This window comes from Myxocyprinus asiaticus, chromosome 2 (assembly GCF_019703515.2).
Source record: "Myxocyprinus asiaticus isolate MX2 ecotype Aquarium Trade chromosome 2, UBuf_Myxa_2, whole genome shotgun sequence".
NCBI lineage: Eukaryota > Metazoa > Chordata > Actinopteri > Cypriniformes > Catostomidae > Myxocyprinus > Myxocyprinus asiaticus.
The window spans coordinates 40,687,274-40,700,533 of NC_059345.1; the positions used below are offsets into that span (position 1 = coordinate 40,687,274).

The 13,260-nt window shown below is 36.3% G+C and overlaps 1 protein-coding gene across 5 annotated transcripts in view; it reads left to right on the forward strand.

The window, feature by feature from the left end:
* Positions 1-13,052, forward strand: part of ptpn5 (protein tyrosine phosphatase non-receptor type 5) — a 25,184-nt gene extending 12,132 nt beyond the window's left edge. For all 5 annotated transcript variants that reach the window (XM_051654050.1, XM_051654074.1, XM_051654059.1 and 2 more), the window contains 8 exons: positions 206-392; positions 561-645; positions 752-831; positions 1,388-1,525; positions 2,725-2,835; positions 7,283-7,443; positions 7,873-7,986; positions 8,968-13,052. In XM_051654050.1, the coding sequence (XP_051510010.1) occupies positions 206-392; positions 561-645; positions 752-831; positions 1,388-1,525; positions 2,725-2,835; positions 7,283-7,443; positions 7,873-7,986; positions 8,968-9,061 (970 nt within the window). In that variant the 3' untranslated portion in view covers positions 9,062-13,052. The remainder of the gene's footprint in view (positions 1-205; positions 393-560; positions 646-751; positions 832-1,387; positions 1,526-2,724; positions 2,836-7,282; positions 7,444-7,872; positions 7,987-8,967) is intronic.
* Positions 13,053-13,260: the final 208 nt, after the last annotated feature.

The window sequence follows — 13,260 nt, forward strand, 5'->3', positions numbered from 1 at the left end:
TTGTCCTATACTGTATATAACAGTTAATATTATAAAAAGCTAAGAAAGAGCGATCTTCTTTAAACATTTCTTGAACTCCTTATTTCTGCCAGTTTGCAGTCTTTAAACCCACATTCCATCTCATATTTCTTAGAATTGTGATTAAGTCTTTGAACCTTCGTTTTCAAATACCCCATGGTCACACAAATGTTACTGTGACTTGCAGGAGAGGTTCAAATGTGTCGCTGACTCTGGACATGTGCACCCCTGGTACTACAGAGCCCTATGAAGCATTGCTGTCCCCCAGAGAGCAGAGCACACATGAATACCTGCAGAATGCATCCAACCTGCTTACACCTGAGGAGCTACACAAGCGCGCTCTGGACGATGCTGTCCTGCAGGCTGAGTTCTATGTAAGCTTCACTCACACTAACATGCATAAACACAATAAAACAGTAACTTATATATAACTATGCACACACACACACACACACACAATAAAACAGTAACATGCATATAAACACAATAAACCCATAACCATAACATGACATCACTACTCATCTTTGACTCTGGTGAAACAGGAGACACCCATGAACTTTGTGGATCCAAAGGAATATAACATTCCTGGTGTGGTGAGAAAGAATCGCTACAAAACCATACTACCAAGTGTGTATAATATTCTGTACAAAATTTACCATATAACATTTTATTCAGAAGCTTCTGTGGAAGGTTGTTCTTGAAGGTTGTTCAAAAAGATTTGCTTATTTTGTAGACACACATAGCAGAGTTTGCTTAAAAGCACAAGAGGAGGAGGATTTTCTTAGCACCTACATCAATGCAAATTATTTGAAGGTGAGTGTGCTAATTAAGTTATAAATGTCACTTTCCTTGTTAATAGAATATGTAAGTTATTTTATGATATGTCATCAATTGGTTATAAATTGTGATGATATAATAAGCCTTAAGGGTGGTTAATAATTTAGCTTTTTATGAGGTCTTGTTGTAATGTAAAAATAGAGAAGTTCTGACTTTTTGCAAGTTTTATGGGCAATCAGTGTAAATACAGTTTTACTGTTGCAACAATTCTGTACTGCTGTACATTACCTCCATGTTCTTTACACAGAATTATCATGCAAGGTAAAAGGAAGCTGTTTCTTTCCCATACAGTTTAGCTAATACATTAAAACATGTACAAGCCCTAAATTATATGTAAGATAAGACAACATAAGAAATATGATGTGCTTTTTTTTTTCTTTTTGCTTATTCAAGCTTAATTCTGACAGTTTTATGTGTATTATGAGATCAAAAGATTTTGCTATATTTTCACATCACATAGAAATAATTTATTTAGGCTGTCATTTGAAGCTGTTAAAGTTTGTTTCGTTGTTTGATATAATGCTGTTTTTAGGGCTACGGAGGGAGAGAGAAGGCGTACATAGCCACACAGGGTCCTACAGTAAACACAGTGGGGGATTTCTGGAGAATGGTTTGGCAGGAGCGCTGTCCCATTATTGTCATGATCACCAACATCGAAGAGAAAAATGAGGTCTGGCTCTCTACACATCTACTGTAACACTGTACACAGGGCTTCATGACATAGGCTGGCTGTGTTATATTTCTGCTATGTTTTGCTAACTGTAATTACAGACAATTGCCAGGTGTCCAATAATCAATATTTGTTCATCTCATCAAGATAACCTTACCCTGTTTTTCATGCTGGGCAGGCTAAAGTAGAAAAAGAAATGAAAAAATAAAGAAAGAAAAAGCAGATTTTTATTATTTTTCAAAAATAGGGTCTGAAATTTAGATTAATTCCCTCTTTAATTATGAGAGCTATGCAAACTTGAAAGTTAACACTAAATAGCCCTTCTTTTTCAACCCTAAGAGCCCTTTTTTGAAAACACTAGTCACTGTTAGATATTGAGCAATAACTCTTGGCTCAAACCCAGATGATCTACCTATTTAATTCCATTTAGTGGAATTCTGTGAAAAAAAACAAAACAGGCAATGATATAGAGCTATCTAAAATTTGGCAGGAAAATGCTCATTCAGATATGTGTCTTACAGGATGAAAATGAAAGCATTTTGCTTTTTTTAACATTTTGTAAATTTGTGGCTTTAGGCATTTGCAGAAGTCATAAAATAATTTAGTAAACAATGACACCAAAAACTCACTATGAACCTCATTCAGGTGATTTTTTTTTCTTTACTTCAAAGGAAAATATTTAGGTCAATTTCACTAAGTCATCAGAAATTATGAACAAAGCCTCAAATGGAATGAGCTGTTCTGGTTGTCTGGATGAATGTACATAAGGTATAATGTACAGTCAGCCGGTCAATATCGCACAATAAACAAGAACCTGATCTCCCTGTATGGGCTTATTTTGTGATATTGATCAACTGTGTACATTATCGCACTTATTACGTGGCTACTTACCAAATAAATAGATAAATGGAGATTAAATATTGATTTGTCACCAAGACAAATTCCTTGTATGTGTAAGCATACTTGGCAATAAAGCTCATTCTGATTCTGATTCTGAGTTTAAATTATTTTTTTATGTGAAAAGAAAGAGACAGCAGAATGATGCAGTGGACTTAAAACTAGTATGTAGAAAATCATTTGTACAGATCAGCGGTCATTATACAAAAATATCTGAAAGCAGAATGTTGCGATTGACCAATCAGAACCAAGTATTCCAATGAGCCATGTAATAATAAAAAATATATGCATGTGTTATGCAGAAATGCACAGAATACTGGCCAGAGGACAGTGTTACTCGTGAGGGTATCAAGATCACTGTCGAACACGTCATCCAGGCAGATGACTACAGTCTGAGGATTTTCACTGTGAAGGTCTGTTTTTTTATTTACAGTGTGTGTGTGTGTGTGTGTGTGTGTGTGTGTGTGTGTGTATGTGGGTGCACTAGAGGTAGACCGATATATCGGTTTTACCAATTAATCAGTGCTGATAGTTGCTTTTTGGAACTATCGTTATCTGCAAAAAATCTATAGTTTCTAATTTTATTTCTATGTCTCTGTGTTCCTCTGTGGCCAGTGTTGGAGTGTTCTACAATTAGAACGGCTTGGTTCTACAGTAAAACAGTGGCCTCTATAAATCGATTTAAAAAAAACTATCAGCTTATTAATCGGTTACGTATCTGCCTTTTACACCACCTTAGTTATAGGTATTGGCAAAATACATCGGTTGACCTCTGGTGTGCACACATGGAGGGAAGAATTATTTTTGTAGGGAAAAATTGGTTAAGAGTCTGATGCTCCAAACAAGGTTTACAGCATAAGTGGTCATATGTTGATGTCATATGATTCACTTATTTACTGTCAGAAAATTGCTTAAGTACAGAATGAGCCGTTTTAGCAGCTTAAGCTGGTGCCACACTAGCAGACTCAAAACAACTCGTTTTGGCCGAGGGTGTCACACATGCAGACTGTTTTGCTGAGATCTCGCTCTCTTCAGTCGGAGGTATAACACACTTGCCGATACAAAATGGTGGAAGGGTGACACACATACCAACTCACCACAACTCTCTCTCTCCAATTCCCTGTCACATGGAGCTCACCGAAATTACAATGGGAGTACTGCATGAGCAGGGTTGAAGGTAGAGTTGGGGTACTCGAGTTTGGACTCAGACTCGAATCCGAGTCACGAGTCCAGTTTTAATGTACTTGGACTTGTCACGGACTCGGAAGCATTTTTACTCAGACTTGACTTGGACTCGAGATTTTGGGACTCTGGGTTTGTCCATGATATTTGTGATGCAATGAAAAAAAAAATAACAAAACAGAAATTGCTGAACACATCTCTGTCTGTATTTGCCCCTGAAGTCATAGATGTAGCCAGAGTTGTTTCACTGTGTTTAAGCAAATACACGCACACACACACATGCGCACGTGCACAGGCACACTCATCAGTCAACAAATACATTTGAATGTTACTACAGAGACAACTGTATAACATCGACTACCGAGATGGCTGGCACAATGAAAACATAAAGACGGATATGTATCCAATGTAATAGAAATTGAACAAGGCACGGGACCTGACAACTGGTAAAATTGTGTATGGTGTTTGTGCAGCCAATGCTCGCATTGCGGTTTCATCGTGGTTAAAAACTTAAGATCAAGAACTTCATTGAGTCAAGTCACCCACATCATATCTCTCACAGTTACTAAAAACAGCATATCAAAATAAAAATACATTAAAAAAATTGGATATTAAGTCTTCTTAGGCATAATGCATGTACACATGTAGACTTCTGTAGTCTCTTGTGGTCCACGTAGTGTTGTCAGCTTTAACTGGTCCATAATAGCTTGATGAATTAACTGTGTATCTTTTTAAATAGTCGGGGAAAAAAGCGTTATTGCTAAAGCAGACAGCAACTCTAAACAGATAAAGAGCACCAATTTATTATTGATTGACTATTTTCAAAGCATTGACAAGTTGCTTAAAATACATTCTTTTACGGCATTTGTCCACCATTCACAACATTCAACCATGCACAATAAAATATTAGGATATTTTGGGCAGTGAAATGTTTTGTTTATAATTTAATTTTAGACTATAAAATAAATTTATTAATCGATGACAGAGTTTGGGTATGAAGCTAAACTTCATGTTACGAGTTCAATTTAGTTGGTTATGACGTTTTTATTTTTAACCACCGGGTAACTTATGCACATAGTTTTTAGCCTATATCTAACAATTCTGTTAAATTTATGACTCAAAATTATTATTCTCCTTGTTTTTGTGGTTAAAAAAAGAGCTCAAATTTTCTTTGGTTGGTATTTAAAGATTTCAGACTGATTGCAGACCAATGCGGCTGCCGCTCAAGCAAATATCAATTATTATTAAAAAAATGTATCTTCTGTGGCAGCTGCTGTGAGACGCACAAGGACACATCAGAGATTTAGTTACACGAGCAGCACGCAGGATTGCCTTGCATTGTGTGGTTTCCCGCAAATTAACTAGAAAATCATGTCCGTGATGACATGGCCCTAATATTATCTGTGGGCTTTTCCAGTGTTTTTGGATGTAGCATTTGCAGTCAAATCGTGAGACATAACTTCTCAGCGAGTGCTATTTACTACTGTGTTGACTCATTTGTACAGTATTTATTTTCCCAAATAAGTCGGCAGATAGAGAAAAAAGATTCCGAAGAAATCTCAGTATAGACTATTATTTCTTTAGATAGGGATAATTTTAAATAAAACTAAATTAAATTGAACTGACAAATTGAAAATTAAGTAGAAATAAATTAAAACTAAATTAAAATTCAAAACATAACCTTGGTTGTAATGACTAATGCAGCTTTCACTTTCTTTAGTCTGTGTTTGAGTGGAGGGGAAAAAGCAACAAATAATTGAAATGTCAACAGAATGCAATAAGAAGTGTGTTGAAGGACAGTTTTGTCTTCATACACCTGAAGCATATGCTTTCATTCTGAAACCACTTTGAAGTCTGTTCAATGGGATACTAATCATAAAATGTATATATGAAATGCAACAGAGGTGTTTTTGTTACATTTATATGGACAAACTATTTTTCTTAGTTGTGAAGTTTAAAATAAGCTTAAAATATTAATGTTGAATTTACGGTTACAATTTTAATTCAGATTCTTGAACAGATTCATTCAGACTCGACTCGGACTCTGACTGTTATGGACTTGGTCTTGAGTCCGACTCGGACCCTTTTGGACTCAGACTTAACTCGGACTCGATTGTTTAAAGACTTGGACTTGACTCGGACTCGACTAAGGTGGACTCGAACCCAACACTAGCTGAAGGTAGGAATTCTTGGGCCTGGTACAAAATGCATTCAGCAGGCCCCCCTCCAGTACATTGTCAGATGGGTGGGGGGGGATGGGGGGATGGTGCGGATAGTTATCCCATCATTGTGTGCACTGTCTCTGTGTTTATGCCCACGTCTCCTGCTGAACATGTTTAGATGCGCTCTACAATATGGAATAGCCCCCCTCTACTCTGGGCCCCCCTCAAGCCCGGGCCGGGACAAATGGTCAAGTTGTACCCCCTTATCAGCGGCCCTGCGCATGAGCATAAACAATTGTATAAGTGTGATTTAGGAAGCGATTCATGGAGAGACCTTACCTTGTGAAAGTGTGTGATTGTGTATTTTTCCCTTTGAGGCTTTCCATAGAACGTGTATGTCCATATGTAGCTTTCAGTGTGTAAAGAAAATACTTTCCATAAAAACAGACTGTTGTGCATCCGGAAAAACGCAGGAAATAAATGCTTGATGACAGAATCACTATTGATTACAATCAGCGTTTGTAATGGTATGCAGCTGAGTGCGATGAAGACATTCAGATCAGCTTGACGTCTTGTCATTTCTTCAGTAAAGGAAGCAGCTCATTGGTCACTTGAGGAGAACACAAGAGCCTGCCTCGGTGATCATGACGGTCAAGTGATTAATGGCCTCCCGCTGGCAGACACTAATGCGTGCATTGTCTCCCTCCGCTTGGCCGGTGATTATGTCAATTAAGCTAACATCTGAAAATCCCTCGAAAAATCAGCTAGTGTGACGTAAGCTTTAGTTTCAAATGTTCTTTTTGGAGGACGTTTTGAGTTCTGAAACTATCCCAATAGATCATGGAAAATTGTATTTCTCATAATGAAGTGCCAAACTTAAGTTCGGGAGTAGCTTGTTCATCTAGGTGGCTACTCCTATTCACCTATGACGATTCTTCTGGTATTCCTTCATTTCATAACATCTATACCAATTATTTTTTTTAATTGTCTTTCTGTTTCTTTAATTAGTCATATGTGGGAGGGGGTCTCAGAGCTCAAGCCCAGCCCTGTGCTTGAGCCCCTCAATTATAGACCAAACGCCATATCTGTTTACCTTAATGTGCTCCAGGACCATATTTCACGACTGAACTCTTGAAATATGTTTGAATTTTACAGAATAAAGCCAATTTAATTTATGCTACATTTCCTTTAATTATGCATATAGATCTAAATCAAATAAGCTTCAGAAATTGTACTGTCTGTGTGTGTGTTTGTCTTTGTGTATGAAATAGAGAAAGAGAAGAACAGGCTGAGAGGAATATTTCGGAGTGAGTTTTCCACTGTCTCCTCTGGAGGCATTGCTGTCATGGCAACAAATATTCTTAGCAATGCAGTGTTTCACATAATTGAAGGAAATGTTGTTAATCACAATATCTGTTTAAGATAACTTAAAGAGATATCACAGAATGTGTATGTGTTTTTTAGTATGGCCATCATTTTTGTGCATTAACACATAGGTCAATGTTTGTGTGCATAGAGTGAGGGTGAGGAGCGTACTCTCAGACAGTACTGGTACACATCCTGGCCGGATCAAAAAACTCCAGATAAAGCTCCACCTCTGCTGGAATTGGTTCAGGAAGTGGAGGAAGCAAGGAAACAGGCTCCACCCAATAGTGGCCCTGTCATTGTCCACTGCAGGTACTTATAAAAATGAACTTTGATAGAGCATAAAAAACACTTTACATCCAGTTGTGGTGATGGGGGCGTGGTTGTGTGTCTGTCTGCAGGAGAGAGGAGTGGTGTGGCTCATCAAGATGGTTGATGAGCCACACCACTCCCTCTCTCCCACAGACAGACACATGACCACGCCCACATCACCACACCTGTGCTACTAAAAATTATGTTTTCTTGCATTTACCCATTATAAATACATTTGTACATGTTCACACTATACAATACAATACAGAACAATGTAATTGACTGTATATGTGTATTCAAGTTCACTAGTGTAACCAAGGATGTATGTATTCTTTTTAGAAGGTATTCTACCATGTTTCTTACTCCTAAATATTTTGGCCAGATAATGCTTGTCCAATTAAATCTTTATATCATGTTTTCTTTTCTTAGTGCAGGGATTGGACGCACTGGCTGTTTCATTGCTACCTCCATTTTGTGCCAGCAGCTAAGCAATGAAGGGGTGGTTGACATCCTGAAGACCACTTGCCAGCTACGCTTGGACAGGTACAAAGTATTATCACTGTATTTACAAGTTTTATTTAAACTTGAGTGTCATTTTGAGTACAGAGAAAGCAGCAGAACAAAATGCCTAGAATGTGACTAGGTTATATGTTAACATGACCTCTATGGTATTGGGGCCAACCGAATGTCATGAGGAATAATGGAACTTGCAAGATCTGGTGTGAATATTTTAGGCTATTGTTAGTATATACGCACTATAAAATCTTTATATAATAGGTTTAGTATGGACTTATGGAAAATTATTATGGAAAGGGATAGTTTACCCAAAAATGAAAATTGTCTCATAATTTACTCACCCTAATGCCACACCTGATGTGTATGACTTTCTTTCATCTGCTGAACACAAACTAAGATTTTTAGAAGAATATTTCAGCTTTGTAGGTCTATACAGTGCAAGTGAATGGTGACCAAAATTTTGAAGCTCCAAAGTGCACAAAAAGGCAGCATAAAAGTAATCAATATGACTCCAGTGGTTAAATCTTCAGAAGTGCTTTTAAATTCTCCTCCCTGCCCAGTAGGTGGCAATATGCATGAAGAATGTGAAATACCAAAAACAAAAGAAGAACAATGTGAAAGAGAAAGTGGAGATTTATAGTCAAAAAGGACTTTAATATTGATCTGTTTCTCACCCACACCTATCATATCACTTCTGATGATATAGGTATAATCACTGGAGTCTTATGGATTACTTTTATAATGCCTTTATGTGAACTTTGGAGCTTAATTGTTTTTACCCATTCACTTGCATTGTATAGGCCTACAGAGCTGAAATATTCTTCTAAATATATTAATATCTTTGTTTGTGTTTAGCAGAAGAAAGTTATACACATCTGGGATGGCATGAGGGTGAGTAAATGATGAGAGAATGTTTATTTTTGGGTACACCATCCCTTTAAGGTGACTGTTTTGTGGATGAGGAACATTATTGGTCTCATACTGTTGTTTTTGCTGTTGTGTGTCTAGAGGTGGGATGATTCAGACAGCAGAGCAGTATCAGTTTGTTCATCATGTACTCAGCCTTTATGAAAGACAGCTTCGGAAGACCTCAGAAGAGTAGAGCCTCCATGAGTGCACAACCTTCACACCACTCCTCACAGAGCCGATGACCGTCATCTGAACATATGCGGCAAGGATTGACGTTCAATACTTCAAATCTCATGTCTTTACATACAACAGAAGTTTAGGTTGAGCTATCTTTTTATGAGCAGGCCAAATATTAGATTTCAGATGATCCTTAATTCCACCTGCCTGCTCTCCAATCTACTTGGCCAAAACCCAAATCTCAAGCCTAATCAAGATACCACCCAGTTATTAAACATACTTTTTTCTATTCATTACCATTATAGTAACATAAATTAGTAATTTATAAAATACACAATTAGTGCCCTAATAACATCATAATTCTCAGCAGACCATAAATGCTCAAACACAACAATATTTGTATGTGTATATACTTCATATGAAGTGACTTGGTATGAACACAATAACAAGATGACACCAAGGCCTCCGTTTGGCTGAGATTATGTAAATGTAACATTATGGATGATTTCTGATTTCTGAGCCTACAAATACAGCAATGTCCTTTTACTGCGAAGACATTTTTACAGGATTTATAACTTAATGTAACTATAAGATTCGTTGTAAAGTGTGTGTGTGTGTACATATATTGGTCTCACATGTTGAAAGAGCAACCTCTTGGCAATCTGAACTGTCAGTGTGAATGTGTGCGTGAGTGAGTGAGTGAGGGAGTGTTAGTGCTACAGAGAGAAGAGAGAAAGAGAAAATGTTTACTATGTGTAATGATGATTATCAGACTCCAGATGTGTGGTTGGTCTCTAGGGAGAGGTAAACCTACCACATTTAATACAAAATGGCCTTAATATGTGTCTTTCTGTTCTAACTGGGGTCCATATGGTTGTTTGTAGATGTTGTTGGGCAGATATGATGGTTGTGTGGTGTTATAGCCTGTCTCAATAAGTAAGATTGGGAGAGAGACCAATCTCAGTACAGAATGATATACATTTTATCTGAGCAACCCTTTGCCTTCTTTGTTTATGTGTTGTTGGATGCTATATCTTGTAAAAGGTTTTAGTTGGGCTCTACAAAGCATTGATGCTGCACCTCAAGGTTTTACTGTATGTATCAAAATGCCGAAACACTGTATTCAACTAATGTTCAATTTGTAAATCATAGCTCGTATCAATAGCAGAAATCATGACAATGGGACATAGTTGTGATGCTCTAGACATCCAGGTTACTGTGACTCATTATTCTATTTATTTTATTCACTTGTTTTACTCCTCTTACAAAATCATTGTTTCTATGTGGGTCTGCGTATCGGATTAGTTAATATGTATAATCCGTATTTGCCCAAGTTGGCAGCTTGTACAGCTTTGCTGAGACTTGCAGTTTGCATGAGCAAGTACATTTTGAACTTCTTTTTAATTATGAGCAAAAGAATTTCGAAAGTATAAGCAGACGTCTGTGTGTGATTGTTTGCAAAAGCTTCTCATACAGCAGCATCTCTGCTGTTGGAATAAGCATCTTCAGTCGATGACCTCACATGATCCAGCTGGAAGTACAACACTGGAATTCGAATGCAAGTTACGAATCCTCCAACTTTCTTTTAAAAGAAAGTTACTGCTACTACTATCCCAATGGTCCTCAAAATGATGTTTCCATTCAGGCAGCTCTACGCTGAAATTAGGAGGTTTACAGAAGCTCGAAAACACCCCCTTGTTACACAAGAGATTGTACTGGCTTTTTAGTATTGTTAGTATTGTTAGTTCAAGGCTTCAAGATAGTTTGCCAGAAATAAGAATGTGCTTTAATTGCTGCTGTTATCATAGTCTTTTTATTATTGCAGAAATGCTTTTGTGTTTAAGTTGGAATTGAGTGACTGAATGTTATTATTTGTTTTTAATTAACTGACATATTAGTCCTATTTATTGAAAGAGTTTTGTCTCTATGTTTTGTGCTGTTGTTAAACTGCCAAAGACTGTATTGATTGGTCCATACCGCAAAAGCTGAAAAATAGAAATCTAGAAATCAAACAATTCTATGTTTCCAAACTTTGAAAACCGTAGCCAGTTTGAAGATTGTGTACATGTATTAAAACCAGCATTTATATATTTTTATCCTGTTTTTTAAAAATGAAGAATCTGGATTCCCATAGCAAAACCTGTTCTCTCACTAACCTGTCATCCCTTGATTATATATTTATTTATTTATTTATTTATTATGTTGTACTGGTTTAATATTATCTGGTGTTGTTCTCTCTGCTTTTGCAGAGTGCTTTTGACACAGCTTCTTCATCACGCATTATAAGAGTGTAAAACATTACAGTAAATTGAAAGTGATTTGCAATATTTTTGGATTCAAATGTTTTATTGAAGTTATTATCCATCTGCATCTTTTTATGGAACTATCATAGTGTTTTAACTGTCATTTATGGACAACTGTACGTCCAGCAAAACAGCTAAATTATTCCCACTGGTACTCTTTTGTTTTAGATTATTAGATTACGAGGTCACAGTTTGTGTTTTACAAAGAAAATGTATTCTAATGTAAAACTGATGCAAAGCTTTTCTAGAGATTAGAGGACTAATACAAGCACTATCGACAGCATTTTTGGCACAGAAATTTATTTTGAGTTCCGTCTTTATAGGGCTTGAAAATTATATAAAATAATTTTCTGTGATAATCAAAATTATGCCACAAATAGTGTTGATAGTTGAGCTTGTATTGAACCCTGAACATTCCTTTAAGGAATAGATTTGAAATTTTGAACCAAATCTCTGTGCATCTGTTACATGCTGTTTGTCACCCCGATGGGTCATTGACAGGTTCTGTACTGTGTCTGCCAGGACAACCTTGCTGAAATTATTTTCCAGTCACTTTTCAATTTCAGGACAATTCTATTAAAGTTTGTCAGTACTCATTTAGTGTGTTTGTTCACAAGACTTTTTAAATAAGTGTAAACTATGCCCTTTGTAGTCTTAATTAACAGGGCCCACAAATATAACAGGGAAAACCTAATTTATTTATTTATTTATTTTTATTATTTTTATTTTTTGGATTTACTAATTTATTCTTTCTGTAAAACAATGTATCTTCATGCATTCAATGCATGCAGCAATCTTTATCAGGGTCAAATCAAAGTATTTCATAAAATTCAGTACTGTTAGTGTTAGCTGAATATTAATTTGAATAATTGAATATCTTTATCAATGTCTGATTCATAGACTGGTAGAGAAGGGCCGGTATTGCAGTTTAGGGGAGTCACGCCCCTCCCCAGCTCACTGCCCACTCACTCTCAGTCGGACCCACTTCCTACAGAACACTCCATCTGTCAGGCCCGTCTGTGTTGCCAGAGAAGAGTAACAGACACATAGGCACCAGCAGACAAGTATATCATACAAACACATACACACACAAATTAAATCTTGGGCCAAACTAGCTTGCATTAAAACCACAAAACAGTCATTTTAATACTGTATATTTTCCAGAGAATCTGGAGTGTGCTCTTTTATGATTAAATGAATTTTATTTGAATCATCATGAACTACTCACTACCAGCATAGTATGTCTTTATGCACTACTGTACAAAGCTAAAAACAAGCACAAAGATGAAATACTGATTTTTGAATGTGAATGCAGAGGTCTTAATCTCTGAGATTTCAATGCCACCCAAGTATTTGACCTTTTTCTTTCTTATTTCACCCAAAATATTTTCAAGATTTTTGTTCAGAAACCATGCATTGAACAGTGTTTTAATATTTTATGCTTATTTATTGTCCTGTGATTTTGTTTGAAGTATTTAGCACCCTTCAGTCTCAAAAAAGAAAAAAGAATGTTTTTGTTTAATTTTAATCCTGTTCTATATTGAAATAGATGTAGTTTGGAAAATACAGTTTGCCTCATTGCTTTCGTATTGTTCCTCTGCTGTTAAGATCCAAATAGAATGTAACATGACTACGTTTACAATATCATGGCTTGTATTATTGGTATATGCTTTAATTTTTAAATAAAAATACCTTTCTGTTAATCAGGAATATGTGGTGATTGGAGTTTGATTGACATGGAGACAAAGTGCCATCTATAACAGTCTATTAAAGATGCTTTACTAGATTTTTGCCCCAGTGATCACTGTAAACAACATCAAACAAATACAATATTTAATATTGACCCTGATTACATGTATTATATATAAAAGTGAAGTCTTTAAATAATTAAGGCAGTAATGAATTTCTCTGG